At 33.1% G+C, this 14,721-nt stretch overlaps 1 protein-coding gene across 1 annotated transcript; it reads left to right on the top strand.

Moving 5' to 3' along the window:
• The first annotated feature begins 9,388 nt into the window (after positions 1-9,388).
• LOC111017490 (uncharacterized) lies at positions 9,389-13,819 on the top strand. The gene is made up of 4 exons (XM_022293253.2): positions 9,389-10,571; positions 10,671-10,712; positions 10,862-10,934; positions 13,597-13,819. Exons 1-4 carry the CDS (start codon positions 9,934-9,936, stop codon positions 13,753-13,755), a joined length of 912 nt encoding a protein of 303 aa, XP_022148945.1. The 5' UTR covers positions 9,389-9,933; the 3' UTR covers positions 13,756-13,819.
• Positions 13,820-14,721: the final 902 nt, after the last annotated feature.

Below are 14,721 nucleotides of genomic sequence, written 5' to 3'. Positions count from 1 at the left end.
AAGCCTTTATTTTATAACAATATCATTTTTAACTTTTTTTTTGTTTTAAAAAATTAGGCTTGTTATTAAGATTTTCATTGTGGTATTTGGTGTCAGACAAGCTTGGAGGGTAGAGCAATTGTAGGTAAAAATAGATATAATGTTTTTCGGCATTTGTAGGGTCATGAATTGCCCTGTGAAATTAGTTGAAGTCTACATAAGATGGTCTGAACACCGACGAATATAAAAAAAAAATTACATAATTGGAGTGTATGAATTTGAGAATTCCTAGATGCCACAAATGGATTTGGACATGGATGAAATGGGCTACCCTACCATTAAGGACATATGGGCCTTTTCTTTTTCTCCTTATGGGCCTATTCACGAGCTTGGGTATGAGGACACTTGGCAGCATATGCAAAGCATATATGATTTTCTTAAAACTAGGGAACTTTAATTGGATGGTCTATTTTCTATGTACATGCTTTTTAGCAAAGATCTCAATAGATTTTTCGCAAATATTTGTACACATGTCAAATTTTTGTTAAAGAAAGTCATATAATTTATTTAGTGAAATAGTTATGTTTTTAATTAAAAAAATTTTACATACATTGGTGATGATTATTCAAACCAACAAACTTTTATTGAGGTAGAGATGTTTAACCACGGAGCTACGCCTATAATGAAATTGGCATTGAGAAGAGTAATAACTATGCATTTGCAAAAATATTAATTAACTATAATCATAATAATCTTATGGATCTAAATTTTTTTTGATAGGATCACAATGGTTGGAGTTGTGAAAAGTGCAAAGTCCCCATATTTACTAAGAAATGGAGTAATATATGGTATATATGTGAAAATAATTATTTCTATTGATATCAGAGGATGAGACTTTTTGGATGAAACCAAAAGCAAATCGTGAGAATTAGACCCAATGCAAAGAATATCAAACCATTGTAGAGAAATGACGTGCTGAACAATAATAATTATTTTGTTGACATCTTGTGTATTTTTTGTTACGTCGATAAATATTTATTTTAGCTACTATTTTTGCAATGTTTGTATCAATTATACTATATTCAAAATTATATCTACTAAAATAAATGACATGTTTGGTAACGTTTTTGTTTCTTGTTCTCAATTTCTAGTCTTTTAGAAGCATAAGCGTTTGATAAATTTTCATGTTTTTCCTTTCTCACTTTTAAGAGAAAGGTTTCCAAATTTGTGCAGAAATTTTAGAAACAACAAAATAAAGTTTTTTATTTTTTGTTTCTTTTTTCAGTTTTTTTTTCAAAAACTATAAATAAAATAATTATTAAATGCATATAAATATTAGAAATAAATATAAAATAAAATTTTTGAATATTTAATTATTTGAAATTTTGGAGAACAAGAAATAATAAAAAGTTTACTTTCTATTTGTTTTTTCAATAGAAAAAAAAAAGGAAAGAACAGTAAACAAGAACCGTTATCAAATATAGTTCTAATTTCATTTATTAAAAAATATAAAATGAAAAATAAGAAATATTAAGGTTACAAAATAGGTCCTAACCAACCTAACCTTCTCGGTCAAGCGACGATAAAATTTCATACATTGGAAAAATTAGGTATATTAAGGGTGTGTTTGGACCAACTTGAACATAAAGTTAAGGCACCAATATCCGACTACATGAGTGAGTTTGAATCCCCACGTTTAAAAGTGATAGTAAAATTAATGGTTTTAAAAAATGAGATTTAATTACTGTCGGTTTTGTAAAATTAATTTAATTACTATTGATTTGTGTTTAGTTTGGAGTGATTTTTATATAATTAAAAGTGGTTTTGAATTATTAATGTTTGGTTTCAAAAGTAAATTTTAGAAATACTAAACTCTTAAAAAGGCATTATATTTGAGAAGTTTAATTAAACCATTAGTGAACTATTTACTAAAATAAAAAATTATTTATATTTTGTAATTTTTTTATTATGAATTATGGTATAAATAATACTAGTACCATTGATTCATTGTTCTATAAATATCTATTTTTATTAATTTATTTTGTAATTAAATTTTACGAAAATGATTTCTGGGGCTAAATATAAATATGCTCTTTTTATTAGTGGTGCTAAATATAAATATCTTGAAATATTTTTTTAGGGACAATTTTGATTTAATATAATAGGAACACAGTTTTAAGTTTGTAGTTAAAATGAAATGAAGTGAAGTGAAGAGTTTGGTGAGTGGAAAGTGAATAATGACAAAAAAGACTTTGTATTAAAATAATAATTTGGCAAAAACGCAGCGGCTTTGCGATGCGTTGTTGTGTTGGAATTATTAAACCAACTTAATCATTACGACAATATATTCATTATTTTAATGTTCAAAAACCAAATTGTTGTTTTAAATTAAAAAGAAAAGAATTAAATTAAGAAACGAGATGAAGTACGTGAGGGCCCCACCGGGGGAGACCCCCCCATGAAGTCCGGCTTTGCACGCGCAGTCAGGTTCCGGTGGGACCCACTTCCCACGCACGTCCATGCCCCTCTTTTTTTCCCCCTCCCCTATAAATTTTTGCATTGCATTCAACTCATTAAATAATATTTACCCTTTTAATCTTTTAAATTTTCACACTCTAAAAACAATTCTAACTTATTTGATCGGATATTGCAATTACATATGCACTCGTGGAACCTAGTTTTTTTTTTTTTTTTAATTTGTAAAATTATTATTCCCTATAAATGTTCTTAAAATAAATATGAAAAAGCCTTAACGTAACCCTTAAATCAATGGAGTAGAAAAAAACCATTCAAGCTTAACGACAAATATTAATACTCCGACGCCAAAGTCAGTAGCTAGCCGAACTAAACTCGAGAGAGAATTTAGGATTCACGTACCTTAGAACGGAGGAAATGGATCCTATTTGTTAGAGGAAGTACCCGATCGTGTTCCCGACAAGACCTCAACATCTCTTTAAGATAACTGTGAAACACACCGTGATGTTGCAGTGTCTGTCAAAGAATGGGTTGAGTCGAAGTGGGAGAAGTCAATTCAATCGTATACTTTGGAATATGATCTAGAACTATTTGATTGGCTTGACCACTCAAGAGATCGGCTTGTTATAAGGGATCATAGCTGAGGTAAGAAAATTTGGGCTTCTAGAAGAAGATTCAATTGTTGCATGCCACGTGTGAGTTTTTTTTTTCTCGAAAAGATACCGGAATGATTCATTCAAATATGTGAGAAAAATACGTACTTGGACGAGATATCGTAGTTACAGAGACTTGGAAGACTAATGAAAGGTATTTAATAACTTTGTAAATTGATAGTCAAAGAGCAATTTTGAAAAAACACACACCTTTGAAGAGGGATTAATGGGGTTATTGATGATTAGAGTGATGGCACTTAAAAGGGAGAGTTTGGATGTGAAAAAAAGTGTGTTTTGGGATGCATGATTTTAACACTCATAACCCATATGACGGTTGTGTACTGCAATGGATCTTCCGTTTCTTGATTTGAAGTTTTCTTTAAAAGAAAAAAAAAACATTATTTATTTATATGTGTTGATGAAAACAACCCACCTTTTTTAAGGTATGCTTGGGATGAATAAATGATTCAAAAGTTCACATAATTATAAGTTTTTTTTCCCAATCTAGATAAATTTCAAAAAGTATAAATGAAAAAACATTTGAACTTTCCTCATGTTAACATTTAATTGAGTAATCAATCAACTTCAACTCAAAATAGTTTTATTTTCACGATGACTTTAATTAGCATTTTATTCTGATATTTACTTTAAAATGGGTTAAAATTTTAGGGTTAAATTTTAAGACTTGGGGTGAAGCTAGAAATTAAATTTGTGGAGGAGCAAAATTTTATCTTCGAACTTTCTATATATATATATATATATAATATTTCTTCACTCACCCTTAATTAATTAGCATTGGAAACTGAATCTTCTCTAATATAATTTATGTTTTTCTCTAGGGATTCATAGCTGGTTTTGATATTCCAGTGGTGTTAGATAATTTGTGACCCAATAGTTTAAAGAGAATAATAAATGAAGTAACAAAAATTGTCCCCCTTGAGAAAAAAGAGAAAATATATATAGAGAATACAATACGTAATTATTTGACTAGTTTCTGAAGGGTAATGGAATAGTATGGAATCGGGGGAAAAGAAAAGAAAAGAAAAGAAAAATTTAGAGGGGTGGTGCAGCTAGATGGCGAGTGGGGAGACAAGAGAATATTTAGGGTTTGGTGACATGCAGAGCAGAGATAATTGTCATTTGTTTCTGCAATTCATTATTATATAAACCCTTTCTTTTTTACCTTTTCCAAATTTCCAAAACAACTAGTTTATGGTATACATCCCATTCCCTCAACCTACCTCAAATCACGGCCTCTACTCTATGACTTTGGTCTCATTGGAGTACTTTTACATAGTGTCGCTCGTTGTTTGGGTTGAACAAAATTATGACCACGGCAAGACTTGAACGCAAGATTATCAACCATTCCTAGATACGTTTTAGGGAAATTAAAAAAGAAAGGAAAAAAAAAGTGGGGAAGTAGTTAAAACTAAAAGAGGTGAGGTGTTGGCTTATATTGGAAGGCAACAAAGCAAAATTTAAGAGAAAGTCGGAACCCTTTTGCCTTTGTAATGATGGCTCCCACAGCCCCACTAGCAGTACAGAAAGAGATCAAACCTCTTTCAAGTTTCAACTTGAGATATATAATAATACGTATTTAATTTTAAGATTTTAAATTTGAAAGAAAGTAGAAAAAAGCAAAAAGAAAGAAAACTGAATCTTAGCTTTGGCTCTAAGACTTGTCTCGATCAGAAGATTGTGTGTTTTCTTGTTGGTGGGCTACCATTTCATATCTTTCATTTCTCACCACCATTTTCCACACACTGATCATCTATTATTTTGTTTTCCCACCCCCACTAAAATTACACATTTACCCTTCTGCCTTGGGAAGACTTACTGTGTGCGGCTTTGAAATTTGAACTGTATATGAATTTCCATTCCATAAGATGAGCGGGTAATTAAGGCCAAGGGAACCAGCTGATTAATTAAATTACATTAGAGATGAGGAATTTCTTAAAATTACGAGTGGATCGGTTGTTTCCTATGGTTGAGTAGTGGGGGGTAAAAAGTGCAAAAAGAAAGTGGTGAAAAGGAAAAGGAAAAGGTGGAATAATGAAGTGAGAAGTAGTAGAGTAGGGATTTGACCAAAACTGAGGCTAAAGCTTAAAGCCTAACATCAAAGATGCTTCGCTCTGATGTTCTGAAAAAACAAACTCAAAACCAAACCACAAAACCCAATGCCCTATCTTTTACCTCAGCTTAAACCCCCAAAAAACCCTCTTCTATAGTCTATACTGACAAAACTGCACCCCATATTCCCATGCCCTTTGTGTTTTTGTCTGCAAATTTAAAATAAAATTACAGTTCAACTTCCACCACATGCATGCACTGACATGCACACTCATTATATCCACATCTTCATCTCATTTCATGCATACACATTACACACACCCATCTCTCTCTCTCTCTCTCTCCCTAACCTCCAACTCCCAACTATACTTCCTTTTTTTCTTTTCTTCTTTTGATCTTTTCTACTTAATAATTTATTTTTCTTTTTAATTAGTGCTTCTCTACTTCTAATCAATAATCATCTACATTTTTACATCATTACCTTTAGGTTTATGGAAACCAATGCACACAACCATCAAATGGGATGGGATTGTGTAGTGTTAGGTTTTTTCTTTTTCCTTGAATTATTCCATCATCATTGTAAGTTCATTTTTCATTCATTTCCACGTAATAATACAAAAAGAAACGGCTGTCAAAAAAAAAAAATACAAAAAGAAACGTATTTTACTTTTTACATTTATAAACGGCCTACCTCTTTCTTTCTTTTTTTTGTATTTTATTTTTTTGTTTATTTATTTAATCTCTCTCTATATATCATATTCATGTTATTCACTACAAATAAAAGGTTAATCAAATCTAAATGAATTTGCAAGTCTAGATCAAGAATGTCAAAGACAGGTGATGAACGTATACTAAACGAGTGGTTGATCCGGGAGGCAAAGCTAGGACATATTAAAGTTATTTATCTTAATTAGTATTTTAATTTAGAGAATAAAATTGCGATTGAAATAGAGAGGGATAAATAATGGGTTAAATAAGTGAATTAATATTTATTATAGATGAGGTAGGGCGTGCATGAGTGGAGTTAGTTGATTAAAGATGAGGGTGTGTGTGATGATGGAATTGATGATGGCATGATGATGAGATTAAAGGAAAAATATGAGAAATTTAGATATTTGTGTTTTGTGTTTGGTGGGGTTGAAAAATGGAGAATTATGATGAGTACATTAGAGGGAGGGTATGAAGTGGAGATCAAGAGAAGTAGAGGTTGAAGGCGTAGGAATATGAATAGGAGAAGGGAACACACACATATATATATAATATATATATAATTCCCATTATTCAAAACCCTTTTTCTTACAACACTTTTTGAGTATTGGTCCCTTACATGACGCTTTATGATCAATACCGTACCATCCACAATATAAACGTTAATTATATTATATCAAATTCCCATACCATTTTAGTTTTACATTATAATCTCACCACAAAATTATTCATTTCTTTTTTCTTTTTTATGAAAGAGATACCAATCCAACTATTCATTAAAAGGGGTATGTGAGGAACATACCAAAGAAGGAGACTAAATGAAAGCACTTTAGTTTAGCGAAAGGATAGAAATATCGTAATTACAAAATAGGGGTGACCAGGACGATGTAGCAACTCTAATATCATTCGAAATGTGTGCACATGGTCTAATAACATCTGAGAAAGTGTGGTTGTTGCATTCCAACCAAATACGTCAAAAAGTGGAACAACTGCATTACACCGTAAAACATTCTTCTTATTTTTTGCACTGGAAGAAAGGGCCTCTGTGAGAAAAGCATCAATTCTCTCCGGGAGCGGTAAAAGAACGCATTGAACAAATAGAAAACATGCTGCCAGATGGAGGTTTTGGCTCCACAAAATAATTCATTTCTCATTCTATGCTCTCTAAATATGGTAGTCCATGCAATCCTCAACCATATTATACTGTTGGAAAAATTTACTTATCAAGAAAATTTTCCCCAACATAGTTCTTAAGTGAAAGCTTAAGTCCAACAAATACAATAATAAAAGAATACGAGGGAAGCACAAAAGCGACACAAGATTTATATTAATTTACTCAATCATTGGCTATGTCAAGATTTCTGCTACATGCGGGTTCTACTAAGATTTTGGAATACAATCTCTCTCTAGAGGCCAACTAGCTTCTAGAAACTACAACATGATCCTAAGAAATAGGAATGAAAAATCTCAACAAATACTCATGAGAATTAGTTGTTGACAATGCACTGCAATCGTGAGAGCTCAATCTCTTTCTCTGCCACACAAACTACTGTTGCGACCCATTATTGTGCAACAACACAAAACTCAATTTTTTGGCTTCAACCACTAAAGGAAAAAAAACCTAAATCGAATAAACAATACTGTAGCGTCAACGCTATGAGCTCTTGGCTAGCAAGCCCTGCAACTTTCCAATCTTCAATTTCATTCCTCCTCTTCTCTTCTTCCATTGTTTTGGTGAGCCACCAATCCCAACATGTACTATAAAAAAAAAATCAATTAATTAGTATCTTTGACTGGTAATTATAAATGGGTTGTAAAATTTAGTATATGTAGATGGTATAAAAGGAAACTTGAAGCGTAATAGACATGAAGTTGAATTGTTAATTTCGTTGGAGAAAGAAAAAGAAATTAAGAAGTGGGAGTGGAATAGTTAAAAGCAAAAAGAAATGAGATTGAGAGAGAGAGGGAAATTGAATTAAAAGCAGAAAGAAAGAGAGGAAGTGTGTGTCTTCTGTGTCCTTACTAAAAAGAAAAAGAAAGAAAGAATGAATGTGGAGGGGAGCCCAAGAGCATGTGTAAGATATAAAATTGGGGGATTGACCCCTCATGCAAAAGTCCTCATATTCCCCAAATAATGATGTTCTTTCCAATGTCACTCTCTCTCTGTTTTCCCATTTCTAGAGAGAGAGACCCAAAAAAGAAAAAAAAAAAGAACTTATATATATGTATATAATATGGTTGATGGGTTGGAAAGAAAATGGTCAGCTTTTTCAGGATGAAAGAGAAATAAACACCACCAAATATAATTTGCGACCTGAGCTTGAGCTTGAGGTAGCAGTTAATATTAATGAAAAAGAAAAGCTACAAATTGGCAGAAGCTGAACCAAAAGCGCAACAATTTTTAACCAAAAAAACTGACCAAACTCTCATATTATATTATATGTTATTTTGGTGAAGTGGAGTGGAGCGGCACATGGTTAATTTGGGTACGTACCATAACCATACCAATTACCAATACCATGCCTGATGCCTGTTTATTAATATATTAAATTTCTTAATTGACAGTAATTAACAGAAGAAAAAGAGGCCAACGCCACGCCAGCCTCCTTCTCGGATGGAGGAAAAACAGCATCATCATCACTCTGTGTTTTGTTTTGTTTTGTTTTATTTTATTAATAATTGCCTATTTATTATTATTCTCCTTCTTCTCTTCTCAGTCCTTACATGTTTTGTTTAATTAATATTCTCCATTCCTTCCTTCTCATCATGCCCTTCCACTTTTTATATCTCTCTATTATAAAAATATGCTTCTCTCCAACTCCCTCCACCAAGACACACCTGTACATTCTCACTTTTTAATCACACTTTACAACTTCTATTTAGTTTTTGGTTCTCAAACTTACTTCAGCCCCAAAAATACTTGTCTACTTAATCCATCAATTAGGCTTAACTTGTTTTTATAGTTCTATATTAATTACTCCTTGTGTAACCTTTAAAATTAAACACTTATCACATTATTCAAATTTCAATTTTCTTCTATATAGATAAATATATAGAATTAGTATTAGTAACGGTTGGGTTTATAAGGAATGTAAACAAAATCTTATATTGGCTAGGGAAGGAAATGATCCATCATACATAGATGAAGACAATTATCTCTATCTGTATGAGATATTTTGGGTGAAACCAAAAGTAAAATTGTGAAAGTTATATTCAAAACGAACAATATCATACCATTATAGAGATACTTGAGGGTACGTGACAATAGCGTACTGGACACCACTTGAAAAGTTTGATGGCAGCGATTTGGAAATGAATTATGGGAGAGTAATTAGTAAAAAAGGGGGAGGGGAGAGGGTTAGGCTTGTCTTCCCCAATTCCCGAAACAAAAATGGGGATGGGGGTGGGATAATGAAAAGGACCTTTTTTGTGATATTGTAAAACAAAGAGGCTTTTTGGACACATGGCCTTTCAAAAAGTTATATATGCCATATGGTATGTTATGTTGTTTACCCTTTGATCTTTGATCCTTCATCCCCTCTTCTCTCTTCTCTTTGATTTGGTCTCCATAAAGTCAATATTTCCATTACTCATCAGATGGATCCCTCCTCCTCTTCGTCCCCACAATTCCATTAATTTTATATATATCTTTGTTTTTTTTGTTTGTGTGTGTGTGTATAGTGTATAGGTGCAGTCTTCCCTCGGCATCGGGCTGGGCCTCATCCGCAAGCTTCCAAACAAAGAGAATTAATGGAAAGTGAGATTTATTCTCTTCCCTTGTTGTCCTCTCAATATTATGTCTCTGTCCACCTCCATCAAACCAAAACCTTTATCTGCTCGATCCCCCCCTCTCTGCGCCTCTTCTGCTCTTTTCTTCTCAATTCTCATCATTAATTCCCAAATAATACCATTCTTTTTTCTTTTTTCTCACCTCAATTAAATCAAACCATATGCCTTCTTCTTCTTCTTCTTCTTCTTCTTCTTCTTCTTCTTTGGTGTTGGGTTTGAAATATAACCAATCTTCCTGCAGCTGCTAGCATGATCCAACATGGTTCCTCCTCAAAGTCTAAATCATGATCAAAATCTTCACGCCGCCAGTTATGGTGGCTTTGCCTTCAATATTTTCTCACAGCAAAATACTACTTTGGGTGTGATGAATCGGTTTGAGGGTTTTAACAATCATCATCTTCATCATCATCATGATTCTACTACTAATTCCTTCCTCCCCGAAGAAGATGAATCCACCGGCCCCCATACTCTCAGCGACACTCCTAAGGATGTCCTTCTCCAAGACGCCGCCGATAAGAGCTGGCTCCGCCTTAGCATCGGCGCCGACGACAAACATGATGCAGCTCAACCACTGGATATATTACCTGGCGATGGCGGAGGCGGCTCCAAATTCGGGCTTGAAAACGAGTCGTTTGGCGCAAGGGAGTTTTCGCCTCCGGCCGAGGTTAACTGGAGTTTCACGCCAATGATCTCCCACAACCACAACTCCTCCTCCTCCTGTTCTTCTTTTGTTCCATTTGGGCCCTACTTCTCCAGGCCCTTCCAACTCCACACTGGAATTGACTTAGTCGCCGCGGCGCCACCCGGACCTAGCTCTGATACCATCACAGTTATCGACCCTCCTCACCGGCCCCATTCTGGGATTTGGTTTACGCTTCAACCATTGGAATTCAAGCAGTAATTAAGATCTCAAAATCTCTATTTCCAATACTTAATACCATTCCAACTTCCAACTAACTGAGATTTCTTCTTTTTGGTTTAATTTTGGAAATGCAGAGGGAGTTTTCCTCACAGATCCAGCACCTACTTGAGAATCAAGTATATATGTGTATATTTTTTGTTTACATAAATTCAATATTATTCGTTACCTAGCTTAGCTTCAGCTTGTGGAGTTTTGCATCAGTGTGTAATCTGTTATTAATATAATCTAATTATGGTTTTGATTTTGTCTTTTTGTTGTCCTCAAGGGATGGAAGGATGACAGTTCGATTACTAATCAAGTATCTGGTGAAAAAGCTCAGACTTGATAGCGAATCACAGGTAAACCCTTCTTCTTCCTTTTCCTTTGATTATTGCTGAATAATTTTCGCATCATTTTCTAATTTATTTTTCCTAAATTATATATCTTCTATGGATCTCTTTGTTTAACCTTTAACCTTAACCTCATCTTCCTTTGCAAGAGGGTTCTCTCTCATTATTTTTTTTTCCCATTTACATTACAAGTATAAAAATACAAAGAAAAGAAAAAACTAAACTTTGTATTATTACTTTGTGTTGAAAATTAAAGCTTTTGTTGTCTTGTCGATATCTGGGGAATTGGGTCTTTTCTCTACAAACTTGGCCACAAGCTTTTCATTTCTGGTTCGTTATGAATAGGAATGCTTTTTTGTTTTTGGGGTTTTTTTTTTCTTTTTTTTTTTGTTGTAACTCGAAACTAGCAATATAAAGTGAAAGTTAAGAGAACTAAAAAATGATGGATTAATGAAGTGCAAAACAAAAAACACACCAACCAACAAAACAACCGCTCCCTTTCCCAAAACCTAGAAAATTTATATTACAAATTTATAAACTTACAAGTTAGAAGAGTGCCAGGGTTGCTATTTTAAGAATGAAAGCAACTTCTCTTACTCATTCATAGCTGTTCCTCAACTGCATATAGCGAACACCCAAAGCAACAACCTTAAAAAATCCAAAAAAAAAAAAACAGTCATAACTTTAACGCCTAGGTTATGTTGCAGCTGTAGCTACTACATTTAGAGAGATTCATGAATTGAAGAGAGTTTAAAGAATGCAATATTATTGAAATGTAATGATTTTAGCTATCATATCCATATACATGTTAATACTGCAATGAATTCAAACTACTAAATGCTTTATGATGTGCCCAAATCAACATTATCCCTAGCTAATAGTGTGAAAGATCAGAAGTCTTTGAGTTCATATTCTTAGCTTTTAATTCCGTCTTAATATTCTTCGAACTTTTGGGTTTGATGAGGGTGATTTAACAGTACTATAAAGTGAAGAAATCATATATAACTTTTGTTTTTTCATATTTTGATGTTTGTTATGTATGTGTGTAGCTATATAGAGGAGGTTATAATAGTTGAGGAGTAGATGAATGATGGTAGATTGGTCACTGAAACAATTGTTGCATTATATTGCTTCTGTTTTACACTTGATGATGAAATACCCACTATTATATGTCTTCTTTCCTAATAATTGCGTTGCCCTAAAAGTTTTCTTACTACGCATTATAAATTTATTTTCATTATTTGTGCCTAAAGTTACCCTAGTTTCGCACGAACGCAAGTTTTTCTCTTTATCTACACATCACATATCATACCATATCAATTTCCCTTCTACATTCATTCATTTCAAATTTTTTTCCTTTAAAATAGGAGGAAAAAACCATATCTTGTGACAAACTCCTCAATTCTCCTTTTGAAAGTGGAATATATACAATATAAATATAAAAATCAGGAAGACTTAAATGTTAATGCTTGATTTAATTTCACTATTGACGATTAGCTTAATTAATTATAGACGATTGGTTTTTGTATATATTTGTTATGTTTCGAAATGTTAAATGGTGATATGGTACACGTATAACCCCCAGTTAAAGATATAAATAGACATATTTAATAAGAACATGAATCATGCATGCATGATCATATGATGTATAAAGTATAAACATGTTAATTATTCCCATGATGATCCTTGAAACACATTTGAATGGAAGGTTTCCTAATTCCTGTTAAGCAAATAATTAATTAACTTGTGATGAAAGGTATATTTGTCTTTATTAATAAAACTAATATTCTAAATTAAAATAAGCAGTATTTTTAGTACAACGATACATGTTAATTAAGCTAAGTTGTGTGTTGGTTACAAATACATATGTGTGATTATTTAGGATAATGTGTGAGATACCCAACATTCCCTTCCATTAAACTAAACCAAAAAATTGTGTGTTAAGTAATTATTGTTTTATTAGAGGTCAACTCTAATTATGGGTTTATGGATGCATAATAGTATTTTTCGTTTGTTGTCTTCTTGCATGCGCTTCATGTCATGAACATACAGCTATTGCATATACCTTATTCTATTGAGAGAGAGAGAAAGAGAAGACTTAGGATAACGGTTGACTAATTAGGGATATAGCTCTCATTCTGATCTCCTTCCTTGTACAAATTAAAGAAAAGGAAACTCTAAGTCCACCGTTTAAGGTACGAAATTTGTATATCTCCTCCACGTAAACTTTGGGCAATAATTAAAATCCCACCCAACAAAACCCAGAACAACTTACACTTATTAATTATTATGTAGAAATTGATTTTTACCCGAAGATATTGAAGTAAATAATAATGGATATGGTGTGTTTGTACGTGGCAACTACTTATTGGTATTATATATATTGGAGGACATACAGAGATTGAGAATGGGAGTGGCATGCATGGAAAATGCAGATGGTACTTTTTTTTTTTTTTGTTTCCTTAAATAATAGAGTGAATACATATATAAATTAGGGAAAAGGAAAAGAAAAAGAAGAGGTAGGGAAGGTGAGATTGTGATTGTTTGGTGGTTTCTTATGTCATGCTTGGGTGTGTGCCACCTCAGCCATATTTTAATTTTGTTGTGGAATAAAATTGAGTGAGATGTTAATTAATTAATTGGGTGTTGGTGGTGTGTTCTGTGGGTGCAGATAGAAATAAGGTGCAGAGGGGAAAAGCTGGAACCTTGCTTGACGATGCAGCATATAAGAGACAATATATGGACCTCCAAACACAAAAACTCTCTTACTTTGCTTCCACATTCCTCAACCATTCATCACATTATGGTTCTTCACTACGCCACTCCTTAATTCCCTCTCCTTCTTTCTATTTATGCCACATTAATTATATATATATTGCACCTCACCCCTCTCACTCCTCGCTTTATTTATCATTATCATTATTATTTACCCCTAATCCCTTGTTAATTATTACTTTCTTTTCTCACCTCCTTAATTATTTCCTATCCTACACTCTCTCCACCCATCTTCATGTTAATTTGCAGCAAGGTGAGTGTACATCTGCCGTAGTTGATATATATCTCTAATCAAGAGGTTGTAGGTTCGATTCTCCACTTTGGTAAAAAAAATCTCATCTAACACCTATATCACATGACTTGAGAGCCCCAACTCTCCCTCAAGCAGTAACTAACAGATTTTTTCTTTTGATCCTCCCCCTTCTTCTTCTGAGCATAAGACAAGAAAAGCATACAAAAATTAAAGCATTATATATATATATATTCACTAGGAAGAACCCCACCTCTTCATGTCATAGCCCATTTTTTTTTAAAGGAAACCATTTCATTAAGAGGTATGCATACAAAAAAGAGGCTAAACAAATGCTCTCCAGTTAAGCGAAATGGTCTATATATCATAATTACAGAAGAAGAGGAGATTTTGAAGACCGTGAAGATGTTAAGGTCTTAATATCTTCCCACAACATTGCTCCAAAGGATGGATCTTCTGTTGCGGTTCGGGTCACCTCTTCACGTCATAGCCCTACACATTATTTCCTCTCTCTAACTACAAATATCTCTAGGGCCAACACAAAATCCCCTTTCATACTAAATACCCGATCCCTCTTGTCTCACACACATACGTATCTCGCGATTTGGGATTTATCATATTGTTATTCCTTCTCACTTTTCTTTTTTCTCTCCCTCTTTAATCTCAATAATATATGTGGTGGAGATTTTTCAAACGTCTTATCTTTTGATAAACAGTTGAACTATGCTCAATTTGACATTGTTTGTAATAGGGGCATGTATGTATGTTTAC

Source organism: Momordica charantia (genome assembly GCF_013281855.1).
Source record: "Momordica charantia cultivar OHB3-1 chromosome 7 unlocalized genomic scaffold, Mcharantia_2.0 BLBB01000007.1, whole genome shotgun sequence".
Lineage (NCBI taxonomy): Eukaryota > Viridiplantae > Streptophyta > Magnoliopsida > Cucurbitales > Cucurbitaceae > Momordica > Momordica charantia.
The sequence above is the reverse complement of the archived record's forward strand: the minus strand, read 5'-3'. Positions and strand labels throughout refer to the sequence as shown.